General features: G+C 41.0%; 1 protein-coding gene across 1 annotated transcript in view; it reads left to right on the forward strand.

Moving 5' to 3' along the window:
- Positions 1–18,839, forward strand: part of LOC124798970 — a 215,493-nt gene that overhangs the window by 160,518 nt on the left and 36,136 nt on the right. Inside the window, exons 4-5 of the mRNA XM_047262506.1 lie at positions 7,260–7,473; positions 15,546–15,708. Of these exons, the coding sequence (XP_047118462.1) occupies positions 7,260–7,473; positions 15,546–15,708 (377 nt within the window). The remainder of the gene's footprint in view (positions 1–7,259; positions 7,474–15,545; positions 15,709–18,839) is intronic.

The raw sequence follows: 18,839 nt of genomic DNA on the forward strand, positions 1-18,839 counted from the left end.
TAGAGATAGTTCATCCACCACTATTCTTCAGGAACAATCCAAACCAATAAGGATTAATACGATCTGCATATTGTAGTTTCTGCACGAAGCGGTATAGTAAACTTGATCCCGCTGCGTCGCAATGACGATCTCGAAGAATGGTTCTCCACTATATGGCCCAACATATCGTCTTGCGTCATCCTCGTACCTCTGAAACTCCAACAGTGATCCCTCACTAAGCTCGAAGATGTAGACGCGTACGCTATCGCCTTTCACGTAGAAGCTTTAGTCTTATACAGTCATTCAGCCCGTAACGTAGCGATCTATGGTAATAATGTTAATTTTACATCACTATGACTGCCGAGTTTCGTGTCGTACATATGAGAAGAAGAAAGTAACGGAGTCTATAGTCCGGTGTAAAAATGAAATGAGAGAACAGATAATATTTGGTGCGCAATCAGAAGAGTGAAATTGTTACTTGGCTACACTACAAAATACAGATTTCTTGGGCTGCATAGCCTTAGAAAAAGTAGCTAAAATAAGATGACTGCAAACATGGAAAATTCAACTGGAGAAATGAATTTTTGATTAGCATAATGCGAGAACATCGACAACAGTGAGACGCGAGCCGTGACAGAATCAGAGAGGTGTGTGACTGGCGTGAGAAGTGGTTTTCAAATCATGGCCTTGAAAGTAACTGGCAACACCCAGCAGCTTCGCATGAGTAGCGGTAAGTACCTACGGCGGACGACTTATGTGGCGCAACGGTGATACGTCGTACACATAAACGTTTGGTCTGTCCATTAGTCAAAGCCGTAGCAAAATTTCTACATTGGTTCCTGAAATTAACCTTCACATACAGAGAGAAAAATTTGTATATTTGATTACTGTAATCAGTGTAAACATGAAACAGTAGTTTCAGATTAAAGAAACCGACACTACATGAGATCAACCATGTGCGATACTGTTGTAATATAAGTGTAAGGTAGCGCTTCAAGATCAGCGAGCGTGCGCTGTGAGATGAATCTCGTGATTCGGCACGTATAAATGAGCCTCGTCTCTATATCACCACTGCAGCATACTAATCAGACTTGCGCCTTGGTTGCTAACCTGACCAGGCCTCGGAAATGCAGCTAAACAATACGTAGAAGCGGAAATGTGTAGAAGGAATGGTAGAGCCTGGTTATACTTTTAACATTAGACATCAACTCCTAATCTGTTTGCGTAGCACCTGCCACACGTTCGTTTGGCTAAAAATTCTATCATCATTGATTTGGTCGTTGCTTTCCGCCTTTTTTTTTTACTGCAGCCAAGTATGAGAAACTTGATTTTAGTGGAAAAGTAACTTCACGACCGATTTGATACGAAAATTTTCTGTGTGCCTGAGAACCACATTTTTATTCAGCCCACCTTGCCTTGGAATGGCGGACCCAAGGAGCTAACAACAACAGCATCATTTTCAGTTTAAACATATACAGCACTTTACTTGACGAAACATGCAGAACAATGTGACAAGGTATCAAACCACTGCAGCATAGTGAGTCAGTGAGGTGACCCTGACTAATTATTGCAAGAAAATCTTGCTAGAAGTGTCTGTATTATTTCTCTTAAGTGGTAGAAGCCTCTGCTTCAAGTTCAAAACTGTGTACAGCTGTGAAGGCAATTAATGTAGTAAATGTAAAAGCAAACAAAATTGAGACTTTTGGTTTAAATCAGTTGGCCTTTTTTTAAAAAAAGAAAAGAAGAAAAACTAAGTTATGTGGTTGGTAGATATATCCATCATTAAAATTAACAACAACTAATAAGGTTCAACAATAATGGAGTGTTTAAGCAACTTGCTTAGTTGGCCAAGGCTTAGTACGATGCCACATTGGCGATGCAGGCAGGTAGGTTGTCGACGCTAATACCCGGGAAACGACGGCCGGGTCCACGGGGCAAAGCAAACTAACAACCGTTAAGACCGGACGGAGCGCCGCTGAAATTTCTATAAAGATTTAACAGTTAAGTTAGATTATGCAACTACAGGTCTGTTAACACGCAATGCAATACATCGTTCTGAGAGTCAGGAGAGGCGTATTAGTAAGATGCCCACATTCGACTGACAAAGTCTAATCCTACAATAAGCATATTGTGATTTGTCAGTATCCACAATATAATTAAGAATTAATACCGAAAATTGAAGAGATCATATCATAACACGCAAGAGATTGATGGGTTTGAACAAGTGGCATAAATATTTCACCAACGAGAACCAAAATTATAATTACAGATTGGGAGCATTTTCAAGGAACATTTACTACTAATAAGCAATCAGAATGATTTGGCCTGCAGGTAAGGATAAACAGTGGAGCCCTAGAAATCCAGCTTAATAAGGTCTCCACACTTAGTTCGTGAACCCACGATACAACAACCGGCGAGAAAACTTAGGCAATACGCTTATTTAAAGCTGTTTATAAAATTAAGAATGAAAGACTTCTAAATTTTAAGACTCTAAAAACATAACCCACGACAAGGAGGCCGCTACGGCTGTCCGCAATATCAATTAAACTAGCAGAATAGTAATTTAAACTCACGAATACATTCGGGAATAGTAGAATTTAGAATAAGTATAGCCTTTGACGTAATCTGGTAAAACTCCTGCGGCCCAACAGGATTCTCAGGATAGGGCAGGATAGGGTAACGATTGTGGACGGGTCCGTAATCAGTTACTTTCGGTTGCACAACAAATACGTAAAATTTATTTAAAGAAATTAAAATTTTAAAACAATCTCTTAAAAAAAGCACAATTGACTGTTTGACGCTGAACGCCTTATCACAGGAAAAAAAATTCCACAGCAAACTCAAACAACAAACGGCTGAAGGCCTGAATTATAAGTCAGGAAAACAATTCCAATAACTCACATCTCAACAAATACCTTGCTTTTAAAACAAGTTTGCTTTTTAAAAAGTTTATTGTAACACAGCGTAAGACTTTATTATGGAAGAAGTGTAATTATTGCTCTGCTGAAGGCCACACATAAATTCAAGTAACAAACGGCTGAAAGCCTGAATTCGAAGTCAGAAGAACTATTCCAAATAGCATATGTTAAGACAAATATTTCGTTTTAAAACAAACTGTAACACGGCTGAAGGCCTTATTATAAAAGAAGTGAAACATTACTCGCCTAAAGCTGTTCACGATATCAGCATTTTGCACACTAAGATGAAAGGCCGTAGATTAGATGTTCTCGAAGATTTAAATTTTTTAAAACATCTTTCTCGAAATGATGGCCTCATTGTTAATGAGCAGCTACAATTACGTAATAAAAGCTTCTTCAACAGTATAAAGCCACTACTTGATATTGGATTTTGTGTTCCCTCGTGCAGTTACCTAAGTATTTCTTTAATCTAAGTCGATTCATAATTGTTTGTTGCTTAAATGGTCTATATTGACTACATTCCATGTTATACCGTTTTTGGTATTCGCTGCATTATTCAGCTTCCTGTGTAACTGTGTAATGGCTGTTTTCAGTCTTTTAACTGTGCTTCTAAGCTCTTATGTAGACAAATTACTACCATGTCATCTGCTCGTAGATAAAATATTGCCCCTTCCTTCATGTATTACACGTTTCACCTGTCTATATGTGGAACGCTAAGTAGCCAGTTTGTATTTGCGGCTACTAGATGGCACTTTTTCTATAACGTTCACCTGCTAGCAATTGATAACGCGGGCGCGTCAGTCTGACGCTACCGCAGCTCGACATCTGGCGCTGCCCTTAGTGGCTGCCTCTATGTTTTCTATTTTAATATTTTGTGACTAAAGCGTTATCGCTTCATATTTAGTTTATACGCGACATGCCAGTTTTAAATGTTTTATTTCTATTGAAGGTACTTTTAGAAGTAGCCGGAACCTAGGTGAAAAAGCCTTCAGTTCGCGACGGGAGGCTGCAATTGCTTTAATTTTAACTTTTGGCACCAAACGTCACTTACGCTAACACCCAACTCTTTCTCCTTTTAAGCTGACTACAGAGTTGCTCAAATACAATTTGAAAATGATTTAAAAAGATTTTTGCTCTCTGTTTGGTATCATGGACTATTTGGTCACTGTCCATCACTTCTATATCATCGTGTTCCTTTATATACTCTCCTATTTTGCTTCTTAGCACTCTCCATATTGTTTTCATTTTATTTTCAAACTTATTGACTTCTGACGTAAATCGAAGGCTTTTGGATTTTATTGTGACACATCTCAGTGTAGAAAATACCTTACATAATATGAAATCAGTCGCACACCAATATTTTTGATTACAATTTTTTATAATTTTCTCTGTTTGCTACAAGACTTTTAATGCCTTTTGTTACCCACAGCTGTTTTGAAACATCACTGTGCCATATTTCCTATTTTTCGTTTACAAAGTGCTGTTAAAATTTGAAAGGTATTTACTTAGAAATGCGCCAGTTTTATAATGCGCATTGTTTTCGTGGCTATTCAACAAATGCATTACCAATTAACTTCTCATGGTCAGGGTTCATAGTCATGCAGAATTTTTTGGAGGGCTTCATATACGTCGTTGACTGTACAAATTATTTATTTAACTGTAGAAGTTTAGGCCTTTTGACCATTTTCAATGGTACAGCAAACGCTTTTTCGTCAGCACACGTAAGACTTTAAAATACTCCGACATGTATACATGTCTTCGTCGAAAATGCATCTTGTCACTGTAGAAATGCGGTAACAACAGCCGAGTAACACCATATTTGATTAAGTAAGCGACAAATTACATGAAATTTATTTTCGGTGAAACTCAGAAATTAGTCAATAAATCACTGTATGTCAGAGTGTTTAGCCTGAGTGTAAGATATATTTGAAATTAATTATTTCATGTGGGCCTCTGAGTGTAGTTTTATGCATACAACACAAAATATTCATGGAGTAGCTGGGTGAGCTTGAGACTGTCAGGCCCAAAAATTTAAAAACCGGACTCAGCATTATATTTAACTGTCCTAAAAGCCAAATTTCCTACTTTAAATAGAAATAGTGTCAAATGACAGTATTCAATTGTTTATTAATAATCAATAACAGTCAGTATTTTTATAAGATCATCTTCAGTAGTTCTTAAACTGCAAATTAATCACTAAACAGCCTTTCTTGTCGAAGTTGCGTGTCTCAACATGACTAGGAGAGACGTGCAAGCGTAGCGTGTTGGGCAGGTTGCCACTGGCGGATCTGCACTTTCTACATTGCCTCGCTCGCTCCTCTCGTAGCGTGTCTGTGACATTCCGTGTTAGGCTCGAAGAATACCGTAGGACGCACAAATAATAATAGTATTGGTATACCTATATAACCTTATGCTGTATCCTTATACCTATCCCTCGCGCATATGTCATTAGCTCGCAAAGCTGGTTAGTTGTGCGTTCTCTGCATCTTCAAGCCTAAAAAAAGTCGGACATGACCGCAAAATGCTGGATACTTCCGGCTAAAGCCCGACACCTGCCAACACAAGACGTGGCAATATATACATCGTAGGTAGTGAATCTGGCAGAAGCTTTCTGGCCACGAGCATCGAGTTATTTCAGATGTGAATCAGCGGGATCTGTAAGCAGTTTACATATGGTGAACTGCGTTCGAATATTATATACATTGCTGTAGTCTACTACGCACAGTTAAAAGACAGTTGCTGTGAAACTTTGTCTAACCTTTTGTAAACATGAAAGTTAACATCAGTATGAAACTAAGCTTTTCATGTTAGCTAGCTCTCGGTACACAAAAAATTATCCAAAACAGAAGTTGGAACTTTCCCTGAAAAATGTCTTTCTGGTGTGTTATTATGTCTTGTGTAGCAGTCAGTGAAGAATGTTAACCAAGTAGCTGATATTTAAGTAACTGAGTAAACAATATTTTGATGAAAAGGCTACAGATTTACGTACAAAATTTTCATTTCAGACTACTATTATTTTAAGATTTTTGCTGTGTGAGTGATTAACGGAATGAATGTGACTTGTATTTGATGTACGAATGAATAACTACAATTTATTTAGCGTAAGAATCGGACTTCATTGGAGTCCCATTCACGAGGCAAAGTGGTAATTTTAAATGATCGGTATTTTAGAAATGTAAAACCTACTTCAGCCCAGCAGACCCTTAAAGTTGGGTTTGTTTGCTTTCATTTACTTTTTTCTCAATATGTTGTTTATTAATTACACGCAAATTTCAGAGGATTGATTCAACGTGGAAGAGTAACGGGTTAAGTGCATCTAAATATGACGATGATTGACCACTATGTTATTTGGCCAGCCAGAAAAGAGATCCTACGATAGGAGTTTCGTACGTGATTCGCAAAGAGTCGGTGGTCGCCTTTTTTGAGGATATGTCACGTAACACATTTCTCTACGAATTTCCATTTAAACTGAACAATAGTGGTTCTTTGGAGAACAAGATTTATGAGTAAAACTGCGATCATTGCACAATAACATCTACAAGACTTCGCATTTTTTAATGAGAACTAGGACTTTCTTTCGGAGGTACAAATGGCGAGAGCCATGTTGTGAAGTCATAACCACAAACTGTCAGAGTCTTTCTGGACAGCAAATGAGGGAGCATTCAGAATAATTAAAAACCTGTGTGCTTTTAAAAGTGTTTACTAAACAGTGGAGAATGCGGTTTTTTCATTAACAAGTCGGACTTAGAACCTTCAACAAAATACTAGAGACAGTGCGTGCGTTACAATTGTGAATAGTGTGTTTAGTTTCGTTGTTTCATTCTTGGAGCTGTATGTCAGGATGGACTTGATAGAAATTTGTGTACACGAAGTTACAGTAGAAAGAAGATGTTCCACTGCAAAGAGTTTTCGTTATTTGGTAGTTAGAGACAGAACTGCTGAAATGTAGGAACTTTAACAGTAAAAAACAGCTAAATACACCTATCCACAATGTTTTTACAGCTTTTCTTAGCTGAGGCCAGGGGTTCAGGGCAGGTCGTGTTTCTGAAGAAGTCACTAAGGTGAATACTTTCTGTGTTAGTAGTAAGGCAGAACGCAAATCCGGCACCGCAAGGATTCGGCAACGATAACAAGCGAAATTTTCTCCTTTGGGAAACCAGCACGTAACCTCGACTGTCCACATTGCCAAATGGGCTACCCACTTCAAGGCCTCAGACAACAGCATCAGAAACTTGCTACACTAACAAGAACCTGTTCCCTAGCCATTACATTGTAGCAAATGCATTGAAACTACGCAAAATGACTCCCAGCGCACGCAGATGTCAACAGGTAGTAACGCATCTTGGTCTGTTGCGCTGGCAGGTGTCGTGGCTGCACCGGCGGCACGACGCGCTGCAGCTGCTGACGGTGGGCCGGCAGGAGTACAGCGCCGACCAGCGCGTCACGCTCAGCTTCCGTTACCCCGGCAACTGGCGGCTGCGCATCGAGTACGTGCGCCTGCGCGACCAGGGACTCTACGAGTGTCAGGTGGCCACGCACCCGCCAAGGGTGCTGCGGATCTATCTCACCGTCACCGGTAAGCTGCCAGGTCGCGCAACTTTCACTGTGTTGAGAGTCTAAGCATACGTACCGCGCTGAGTTTCCGGTAACATGGCAACTGGGGGCTGTGCATCGATACCTGCACTTGTGCCAAATAGGCTTTCACCAGTGCACCGGGCGGCCAGGCACCCGTCCTGGATGTGCGCGTTCACCTCACTATCACTAATGACAGCCAACAAGAGCAAATGATACAGATAAGGACTGGCCATTCGAAAAAGGTCATATCACAACACTAAGAAATGGCTAATAACGGAAGGCGGGACTTACACAGATTACAACTAATAGAGGGAAATGGTACATGTAACTGAGAAACTGCCTATTTGCTTCCGTCTCGGGTTCTTCGGCCGACGTTCTTTTGATTATTTTACTGACGTATCGACAGCGCGAGTGGCTGGTATTGTCAAAGCTTCACCCTCCATTGCCGGCAATGGAGCTGGCGTCACGTCAGTAAAATCATCAGACTAACGTCGGCCGAAGAACCCGAGACGGAAGCAAATAGGCAGTTTGTCAACAACTGGCCACGAAAGCCTCAACAATTTTGTAGATGTAACTATTGGCTATTCTGAAGAGGTCATATCACGACATTAAAAACACGGCCGGTAGTGGAAGGCAGACTTAAGGTGAATCAGGAACCCTTCCTAGCACCTGTGGACTTGGAGAAATCATTCACCTTGGAACTGTATAACACCACAATTGTGAGCTGACTGTGGCTAAACTACAGAGATAGTTGAATATTTTACAAGTAATACACGTTTTCGTCTATAGTCTCAATATGCCGTGGAGAAGGTATGATGCAGCACCGCCGAGAACCCCAGCATAAACATGGACACTGCTAGGATAAATATAACAATGGAGATGTGGCCAAAGATTATCAGCTGGAAGTTGCGTAAAAATTCACAGACACATCGACTCACTACTCCCTCTTTAAATTCGTTTCCTTTTCAGTAAAAATAATTTTCTGGTTTTAATATACAGGGCGTAACTAAATTCCCGTTAGAGACTTTGAGTACAGATTCCTCACTCCACAACAAGAAGAGAATACCTAGTAAAAATGGGCTCTAAACCCCACACCTTAAGAGCTATGAGCGCTTATACATCTACGTTACTATGAAACACATCTGAACAAGTGCTCAAACCTCTTAAGATATGCTTTTCAGACCGCATGTTTACCGAACAGTTTTTCTTGTTTCCGTCCATACTATCTCCTGCCAAGATATGGGAAGTAAAGAGCTGGCAGTAGAAGAGTTGTGTTTAATAGTGTCGAAGATGGTCAAGCGCTCGTAGCTCTTAAGGTATTCATTTTAGAGCCCACGTTTACTATGTTATATTTTTGTTCTGGTGTAAGGAACCTGTCCTCAGAGTCTGTAAAGGGAGCTTAGTTATTCTCAGTTAATGTTATTGCTAAGACGACATTTTCGTAATTATAAATATTCATGGTCAGCTCAATGGTTTATAGTGATATAAACCAAGTGCAAACACTAAATGCAAAATTGATCATATAGATGCAATATTATGTTTGTATTTTTTAATTATATTACTGACTATTAGATTACGTAATTTCGTAATTTAATATTCTATGTCTGTGTAGACGACACTCTTATCACTGTTGGCAGTAATTTTCACCCATTTAAACCTAAAAATGTAGCTTTACTTCTAGTATATGACACACCAATTTGGGAAGCAAACGTGTCGACAGCGTGTTAGTGTTATGGGACATGTGTACATCTTAGGTCACACAATAAACCACACGTCTGCTGTCACAGACTAGAGTATTACGTAAATTTCTCTTGCTCTGTTGTTCTAACAATATCCTGGAGTATTTCCAGAGTGAAATTTTCACTCTGCAGCGGCGTGTGCGCTGATATGAAACTTCCTGGCAGATTCAAACTGCATGCCGGACCGAGACCCTGACTCGGGACCTTTGCCGTTCGCGGGTTAGTGCTCTATCCTGGAATATATTGACCATAGAATGGCCTGAGGGTGGTACTGTCTAACGAAATCTGCAACCAGTAGGCAAAATAAAAATGTTGTTACTATATTCTATAACTCATATTATTTATAAAGCTTACTGGTCGCAGTTCCATCCGAGAATATGGAATATTGTACAATTTCAAAAGACGCCATAGAGACTAACGTATGTGGAATATTGTCACAAAGACAAGTTCATGTTGACGAGAATATAAAAATAAGTTATGGTATCATTGAGCCATCGACCTTCTAAAAAGAAGAAAGAATGAAGCAATCAAGTGAAATATCGGAAAACGGGTATAAACGCAAGGGCGACAGATACCAAGCCTAAGTTTCGCGTTTTGGCCTTATGTAAGGGAGATTCCTAAGACCTTTTGAAAGAACCGGGTAACATAACTAGCGCGGAATATTTTACTGATATCGGAAATGAAGAACTTCCTCAAATAAGCACAGATTTACATGAAAGTGAAATGTAGGCCATGCTTAATCTGGAAAAGGAGAAACAGAAGCGTCAGAAATGTTACGCTGTCGAATAATGATAAAATTACATGGAAAGGTAAATTTCTGAATCAAAAAGTAGTTAGTACAATTAGTGAAGAACGTAGAGGAGTCTTACCAGAGGGAGTGTTCAGTTACAGGGACGTCTATTACCTCAGCCAGATCATCATAATAACATGAGACCAGCACAGTATAGTAAAAAACAGAGGACAGCATCAAGCCAAATGAAAGATTTATGTCTTAAAGGAAAGAAAATACTACCTACTAATCTAAAGCGTCCCATTGTTAAGATGGTAGTTTAGGACTAACGAAACAAGACATCTAGTATTACTGGTATAAAAGTAAACAACATTGTCACATCACTTACATATGAAAGAGATAATAAATTATGCTGAAAGTAATCGTGAATAAAGTGTGTGTTAGACAAATCAGAAGTATAAATTAAGAGTTATGCATCAACTACGGAAAAGCACAGCAAAAAGAAAACAGAAAAATGCACAGTCCATTTTTGTGACGATTCTTTGCTGTATCCTGGACTTAACGAGTTTTTCACATGAGGAGACTCTAACGTAATTGTCTTTTTGATCAGATAATGGCCTGTACAGATCGAAAGCAATAGTCGTCAGGAGATGTATTAGAACAGCTTAGGGTGTTCCTGAAACAGCGGTCTTTAAATGAGTGGCATCTATCAATCCCTATTATAGAGCATATTATTATTATAGGGGCAGTGTTACTTTCACGGTAACCTGTTGAACAATTTAACAGCCACTTCTTCCTTTGGTGCATATGGAAATGAAAGCGGACAGAATGCAACTAACATTATTATAAAGTGCACTTCCTCATACAGTGTTCAGTGGTCTACGGAGCGTATATGAAGCTGTACAAGTGCAACATTACTAACTTTGGCCATATCGTGTAAAGTATCTAAAATTTCCTTGTAGCGAGCAGCCGAGGTGGTGCAGTCGTTATGTAACTGGACTCGCATTCTGGAGATCAACGGTTCAAATCCGAGTCAGAAAATCCGGATTTATGTTTTCCCTGATAGTCCTAAAGCAATACAGATCATTTCCGGGATGGTAGCTTTTAAATGGCAAGGCAGATTTTCTTCATCATCCTTGAATCATTCGGAGCTTGTACTCTGTCTACAATGATCTCGATGTCAACGGAATGTTAAACCTTAGTTTTCCTTCCACCCTGTAGCGTCTTATACCGCAGTTGTTACAGGATAATCGTTAAGGAGAGATTATGGAATTGACATAGACAATATATTGTGCTACCATCACGTGGAAACCTGAGAAACTGGGAACTACGATGAAATATAAAATAAATATAGAATATGTCGTCAGGCCTCCAGATATTTACCACATTGTTTTTATACGGGCTATGACAGACATCCTACAAACAATCAGCACAATCGAGGAATGTGGCTGAGAATAGCTGTGCCAAATCTGCCACTTTCAACTTGGAAAAAATTCATGCACCCTTTTTGCCGCATTTACCAAAGTTATCTACCCTTCTCCACGTGTATTTCTTAGCAGCTGATAATGTCCATACATCTCCTCAAATACCTAATTTCGCCAGCCCAACGTCACTCACGAAATCATTCTTCAACACTGTGTTCCTCTGCCACAACGACCCCCCTTCCGTCCCCAGGTTCTTCATATCTTTTCCCAGGATAATTTCAGCAGCCTTCCCCTCCTGGAAAAGGAATGCATTCCTACAATCCGATCTTTACCTAATGTGATGAGCCAAACAACTGTGACCACTTCCCACCACGAGTCTGAATAACACCTATTGGCGCAGGGAGCTAAAGCAATAGTGACGGCCGGCCGGAGTGGCCGAGGGGTTCTAGGCGCTACAGTCTGGAACCGCGCGGCCGCTGCGGTCGCAGGTTCGAATCCTGCCTCGGGCATTGATGTGTGTGATGTCCTTAGGTTGGTTAGGTTTAAGTAGTTCTAAATTCTAGGGGACTGATGACCTCAGATGTTAAGTCCCATAGTGCTCAGAGCCATTTGAACCAATAGTGAGGAAAGTAAGTAAGCGGAGGAGCGATGAATAGGGAGCCAATCTCGCGACGAAATTCGCCAGGGCTGAAGAAATACACAGGAAAAAAGATTTTGATAAAGAGCACATTGTTATCGCCCGTAACCTATCAACGACTATCTCGGAAACGACCAATACGGTGCGCTTTACTGTCGTGACCATCTGGGAAAGTGGTTGAATGACGGTGAAAGTGCGAGTGGGAGATAAGGTGATGGACATGCACGCCTATTTACAGAACGTGAAGCTCAGAGCATCGTCCGCTGTATAAAGTACTTGTGTTCTGGAACACATTGTTCATAGCAAGCTGCAGAACACGGAGCTCCGTAGCAGACGACCGCTAGGTGCTCCCATAGTGACCCAACGACATCGCCAGTTGCGATTGCAGTAGCATCGAGATCTACAACGTGTCTCCTGGGCAGATGAATCACGTTTGTTGTTACACCAGATCGATGACTGCGCCCGGATACACGGACATCCAATTTAATGTCTATTCGACACATACACAGCGCCACAGACTGGTGGGAGTAGCATTAGTCCATGAGAGGTATTCTCCTGGGCGTCCGTGGGAGCAGAGGTAGTAATCGACAGCCATGGACAACGAGAATATTATTGCGGACCATCTGCTTCCGTAATGCTTCATTTATTTCCCAAAGGTGATATTTTCTTCGAACAGGAGAAATGTTCACATCACAAGGCGAGAAGCGTGCCACAATGGTTTGAGAAGCACGATACTGAACTCGAGTTCATGTCTTGGTCATCAGATCCGCCTGATCTGAATCCGATGGTTTACATCTGGTGATGCTATCGGGCGCCAAATCCACCGTCACAGCTTACGACAACTGCGTGACCTGTAAGCTGACATCTCGTGCCGCATTCTTTCGGACACCTATCAAGAACTTAACGAATGCATGCCACGCAGAACCGATACTGGACTATGTTCCAAAGGTTCACAATCGCGCTATTAAGCAGATGTTCGTAATGGTGTAGAATCTGTTATATAGAATGATTCCAGTCCCCTTTACAGGGTAAATCAATTCCCACATCGCTGGGTTTTGCACAGCCTGCAGCGCCTTCAAATACCATACCCAAGATTTTCATACTCTGTCCTCCAAATGTGCTAACTGTTAATCATACAGAAGTTAAATGTAATCAAGTTTTGTACTAGGATACGTTTCCGCGGAAGGCCACAGTTTTAGAGTTATGAAAAAAACGCGTTTGGAGGTCACTTTTGTAGGTTTTTCTTGAATAACTCGAAAACCACAGCTTCTAGCGAAACCTCATCACTGTACAAAATTTAACTACATTAAATTTCACACAAAAATGTCCTGGACATTTTTTCTGTACGACTAATAGTTTGCGCATAGTGTGTGAGAGAATATGAAATTCTTGGATGTGATAACTGAAGTCGTTTCTGGTAGCAGGGGCAATTGAGTACGCTGTATACCTTCCAGTCGATATGAAACTACGAAAGCCCTCCATCGCTACATAACTGGAGTCCTATCCATCTCCAGTCACCTGCATCACATCTCCTGACCATTTTTCCTGTGCCACACCATTTAAAATATTAATTTCGCTTCAACCAGATCGGAATCCCAATCCTTCAACTACTATGTACCGAGAGCCGATATAATCTTCGTCTTTGCATTTATAACAATGAACATATTTGCAAGACATTAAACATAATACACCATATTTAAACCTACCAATATATTTAATGGTTTCTATAATTATAACCGGATGGCTATAATTAAAGTGCAGCTCCTCACAGAATTTCAGTATTAGCTGTAACGATCGTATAGCAGAGAAATATGGCAGATATGCTAATGATTTAATGCGGAATCGATCTACACTGGAGAGAAATTAGATCCCGTTTTGGCCATTAGGTGCAAATCTGGCGTGTGTACAGTTTTTATGACGTATGACACCCATGCTCTCGTTTGATAAGCCATAACATCGGAAACAGTGTGGCTATCGAGAAGAGGGACCACACATTCTTAGTGAAATAGATTTGCGTAAACGGCAGCAGTTACAATGCTGGATTGAAGGTATCACCGAATGAATGGTCTGAGGAGAGGCCAGATGTCATTAAATGATTTAAAGAAAAAGTCAGTCAGATTCTAAAACATTGGAGAGTGTGGTATGGCACCTGGATGAGGAATGCGGTCTCTCCCTGTGGAAGTTATTGACGTGGTTGTTGTTGCTGTAAGTGACAATGCAGCACGTGTCACGGCTGGTGCTAGTGCTCATGTAGTGTCACAAGAATTGCCCATCCCAGTTGTCCGGTCTAATTTTCACCTGTACCTGTACAAGATCCACACAATGCAGGGAAGGAAACCTCATGATCCACAGCAACGTTCTGAAATTGCTTTACGGTTCCTGGCACGGATGGAAGTTGGTAGTATGTGGCCGGGCAATGTTCTGTGGAGTGACGCGGCATATTTTATACCACAGGGTGCAGTGAAGACACAGAACTGCCATGTGTTGTGCACGAAGAACCATCGCACTCGTGGTATGTGACTGTGTGGTGTGGATTTACGAGGACTTTTATTCTCGGCCCGTTCTTCTCTGAAGGGCCTGTCAGGTGAACCGTAGAGTCTGCACGTTGTCGTGACCTAGTACAGAACCTGATTTCTGCTTTGGAGAGCACAACTGGGTGGGAACCTCCGTTGACACCGAAGACGAGGAACATCTCATATCGCTCTAATAATGAGACATCTGCTTAACGAAACTTTCGACGATCATTTATCTCCAGAGCTTTTCGAGACGCATGGTCTGCAAGATCACCTCACCGGATCTATGTTTAGCGCTCTGGGGATTTCTAAAGAAACACTTTTACCGGGCCAGTAGACAAGGAAACGTAGCTCAGGTTCTACTGAACTCCTGCGAACAACTGTTGATCTCGTCATTTTACTGATGGAGCATCCGGTCGACTCCGATGCTCATACTGAACAGACAGTGTAAGCAGTGGTTACTAATAAAATCAACATTATGCCTTTCTCACTTGTTTGACCTTTCTTGCCCGCATCCCATTCGTAGTTACACATGGAAACATTTCTATACATTCAGAGCGCCAGATTTGCACCTGGTGACCAAAATAGGAACGAATTTTTCTCAGGGTGTATAGTCTCATTAGGGGCATTAGAATTTCTACCAAGTTTCGCTACCATTACAGCCCACACAGGAACTCTAAAGAGCAGCTGCGTTTTCGTTATAATTACCCGGTAGATGAGGCGAGATTGCCGCTGCCAGTCCACACTTTTTGTGGGATAGATTAATAAATCAGCTGTTGCACAAGATATCTGATCTCTTGATGGTTAGCACAGTGCATTGCTGAACCACTATGTTTGTGTGTGAGAGAATGTTTGTACGTGAGTGTGCTCGCTCGCGCGTGGTTGTGTGTATGTGTGTGTGTGTGTGTGTGTGTGTGTGTGTGTGTGTGCGTGTTACACTCGGAAACGGCTAAGCTAACTCTTGTGAATGTATTTCGTAATGACGTTTATCACTCCTGGGAAATATTAATGAACCATATTCCGCACTTAGCGCCCGAGGTGAACGTAACGGACGACAAGGGCCACCTGGTGAGCGAGCGCTACTACAAGGCGGGCAGCGCCGTGGAGCTGACGTGCGTCGCGACGCACCTGCAGGGCCCGCAAGAGGCCGTCGTCTGGCGGCACGGCGACGCCACGCTCACCACCGGCGTCAGGTTGGTACGACTGTGCGAGCGGCTGCCGGCTCGCACTTGCATGTTGCGACTATGCCAGTTATCGCAAATTAGGTAAAATCAACAAAAGCAAGAACTCTTAATTAAAACTACCAAGCAGAAACCTGTTGAATACCGTATAGGCTCAAAGTACCATAGTCAAATTAGTGAGGCAACCGTCCATTTGTGTCACCTCTTCATAGTGAAACACTGCATGTTCCAGAAGAGCTGGTGTTGCATGAAACCAAATGTGGGGATCAGTCGAGGAAATAAGATATACTGAACGACAGGTGGTACAGCATTGATGGCTGACTAGCAACGACACTCAGACGACTTTGCCGTGCTTCCTTCAGACAATGTGTCAACAATTTATGACCCTAGCCTTTAATCCAAATTGCCTTTTCAAAGTCTTAAGAAATATTCAGATGTGTGTGAATTCCTAAGAGACCAAACTGCTGAGGTCATCGGTCCGTAGACTTACATACGACTTAAACTGACTTACGCTAAGAACAAAACACACACCTATGCCCGAGGGAGGACTCAAAACTCTAGCAGAAAGGGTCAAAGATGAGTGTTGATGCACCACTCACACTACAGATAATTTCACAAACAGCTTATGGCGTTGTGTCTTAAAAACAATAAGCCCTTTAAAACTGGCTTCCTCTTAGAGGCTTTGACGCTGACCACTTTTATGATCTGTGCAAGCCTCTTACGATCGCAGATGGAATAGAAGAGAACATTCCGTAGTAAAACCCCTCTAGTAAGATAATTTTTTAATGTTTTTGTTGTAGTTCACATAATTTCTGATGGTAGTGCAAGCGACATCCCTACCAGACATGGCCACAACAACTCACTTCCGTAGCTGTTGTACCTCTAACGGGCTCAAGAAAAGTTGGGACTTTAGCTCTGACAAGTCAGAGCTACGATTTATTGGTGTTATCGACACTGGGATCGGATTGTAGTACTTCTCTTGGTTTAATATAATCCATTATGGAGTCGAGGTAGCAGTTGTCGTTATACTGGTTATCACTGTTAGCATTCAACCGCGATTCTTATACATATTTTAACAACGCGTTTCAAGAGACAGTGCTCTCATCATCAGGTTGTAAAGTCTATGTCATGAAATTAAACGGACTAATAAGACAAAATACCATCACAAATACGTAGTTGGGAAGTCCATAGAGTAAAACAGAATTAAAAGTATATTGGACTGTGGGTCCTCGTCTTACATTGAAGTTGTGGACACAAGTCAATGGCCGTCCCATAGCTACCAGATATGCTGTCGCACTGCGCCGGCTCGGGAGCTGTTGTGGACTGGCGTGCCTAGGTGTTGTGGCGTAGTTACAGCCGTTTGCTTGACGGTAACGCTATACTATTGGGCGCCTGATTTCCTTATTGCATTGGTCTGCCATCGTTAGCCTCTCGCAACTCCGTCAGTGACATGCTACAAGTTTAAAGTCGCATGCCTGCCCTAAAATAATTCTAAACCCCGCTAAAAATCCCATTTCTTTAAAATTACCTTGTACATTTAGGATATTGCTTTGTTTCTTTTCATGGATAGCTATCTCGAATTCCTCTAGTAAATCAAGTTTCCTCCCTTTCTTTTCTACATGCAATATTTCTACGTTGTCTTCTATGCTACTAAGGGGATGGCCTGTTTCATATATATGGTTCGCAACAGCTGAGTTGTCATAATTTCCTAACCTGAACGCATCTTTATGTTCTTTATACCGGATCGCGAATGATCTTCCTGTCTGCCCTATATATTTTGCATCACAAGTTCTGTACTGAATCTTATAAACTCCCGATCTTTCAAACTTATTTCTCTTCTCGCCAATATCGTGCTTAAGGCTATACCTCACTAGGTTATTAGTCTGAAAAGCTATTTTGACATCGTATGGCTTAAAAATATTTGCTATCTTTTGTGAGACTTTTCCGTAGTATGGCATCGTGATAATTTTCACTTTCTCTCCATCAGGTTTATTCTTTTTGCGCTTATTACTTTTCCGTAATAGTTTTTAACCATATCTATTCTGTAACCGTTATTCATCGCTATTCTCTTAACGGTATTAATTTCAGTCTCCCTATCTTTTTCACTCATAGGTTGGAGTAGGCTGAGGAGTAACAGTGCACTCGAAAGCTTGCCTCGACGGGAAGCTTGGCGCCGTTGTTGGCATGTTATCGAAGTATGGTAGAGGTAAAGATAGTTTGTATACAAATTTTGATGTGTCTTGGCAACTATGTCATCAGGAAATAGAATCATCTCATTAAGGTTTACGAGAAAACAGCCGTTGAATGCAGAAAAGTGAAACGGTACCATTGCGCAAGCACCTAAACAAACGTGCTAAGGCTGTGAAAGTTTTCTTTATCATGCGACGGTAGAGGTGCGAACATTTCAGTGACCGGGGTGTTCTTATCAGAAAAGACAGCAAATCAACGCAAACAAAATTAATTCAGTTTAAGTCGACGTCACAAGCAGCAGATAAAGAGGTAAAGAAAGGATCTGAGAGGATACTAATCGGATAATGAAATTCTGAGTATCATGGTTCCAGCGCCAACGTTGTGAGTGAGGCCTCTTCGACGATGGGATTGTAGTATTTCTCATGAAGTCGGCTTAGGAATATTATTACATTCGAAAGGGCTCGGTAGTTGTGCTGCTACGGTACGTGTACCAAATAAGGCCCACCTAAAGTTTAGGAATTTCGTATTCAGTATGTGAAAGCGTTAAGACTTCGAGATCGTACGTGCAACATCCTTTAACTATATTCATTTCAAAAATAAATGAACATCTAAAGTTTATTTAATTAATATTATCACTTTAAAGAAAATGTTTGACTCTTGTAAGTGGGCCTTGTTAGGAGACTTTGTTCCTAATATGGCCCGTAGCCACATCCTGTTCATATTAACATTCTGGGCCCTGTAAATGGCAGGAAAACTGCTTCAATAAACTGCAAGAGTTATAATGAAGTTTTATTTTAGAAATAAGTGAAATGAGACTTTTATTATTACTTATTTTGACAAACGCTTCATACAAAACTGTTGGTACTTACTGATTATTTATTAACTCTTCAGATTATTAAATTTAATCAGCAATCAAAATTGTTCTGACAGCAGTAACTTTCGTTATCCTAATA

Source organism: Schistocerca piceifrons, chromosome 5, assembly GCF_021461385.2.
Source record: "Schistocerca piceifrons isolate TAMUIC-IGC-003096 chromosome 5, iqSchPice1.1, whole genome shotgun sequence".
In the NCBI taxonomy this organism is placed as follows: domain Eukaryota; kingdom Metazoa; phylum Arthropoda; class Insecta; order Orthoptera; family Acrididae; genus Schistocerca; species Schistocerca piceifrons.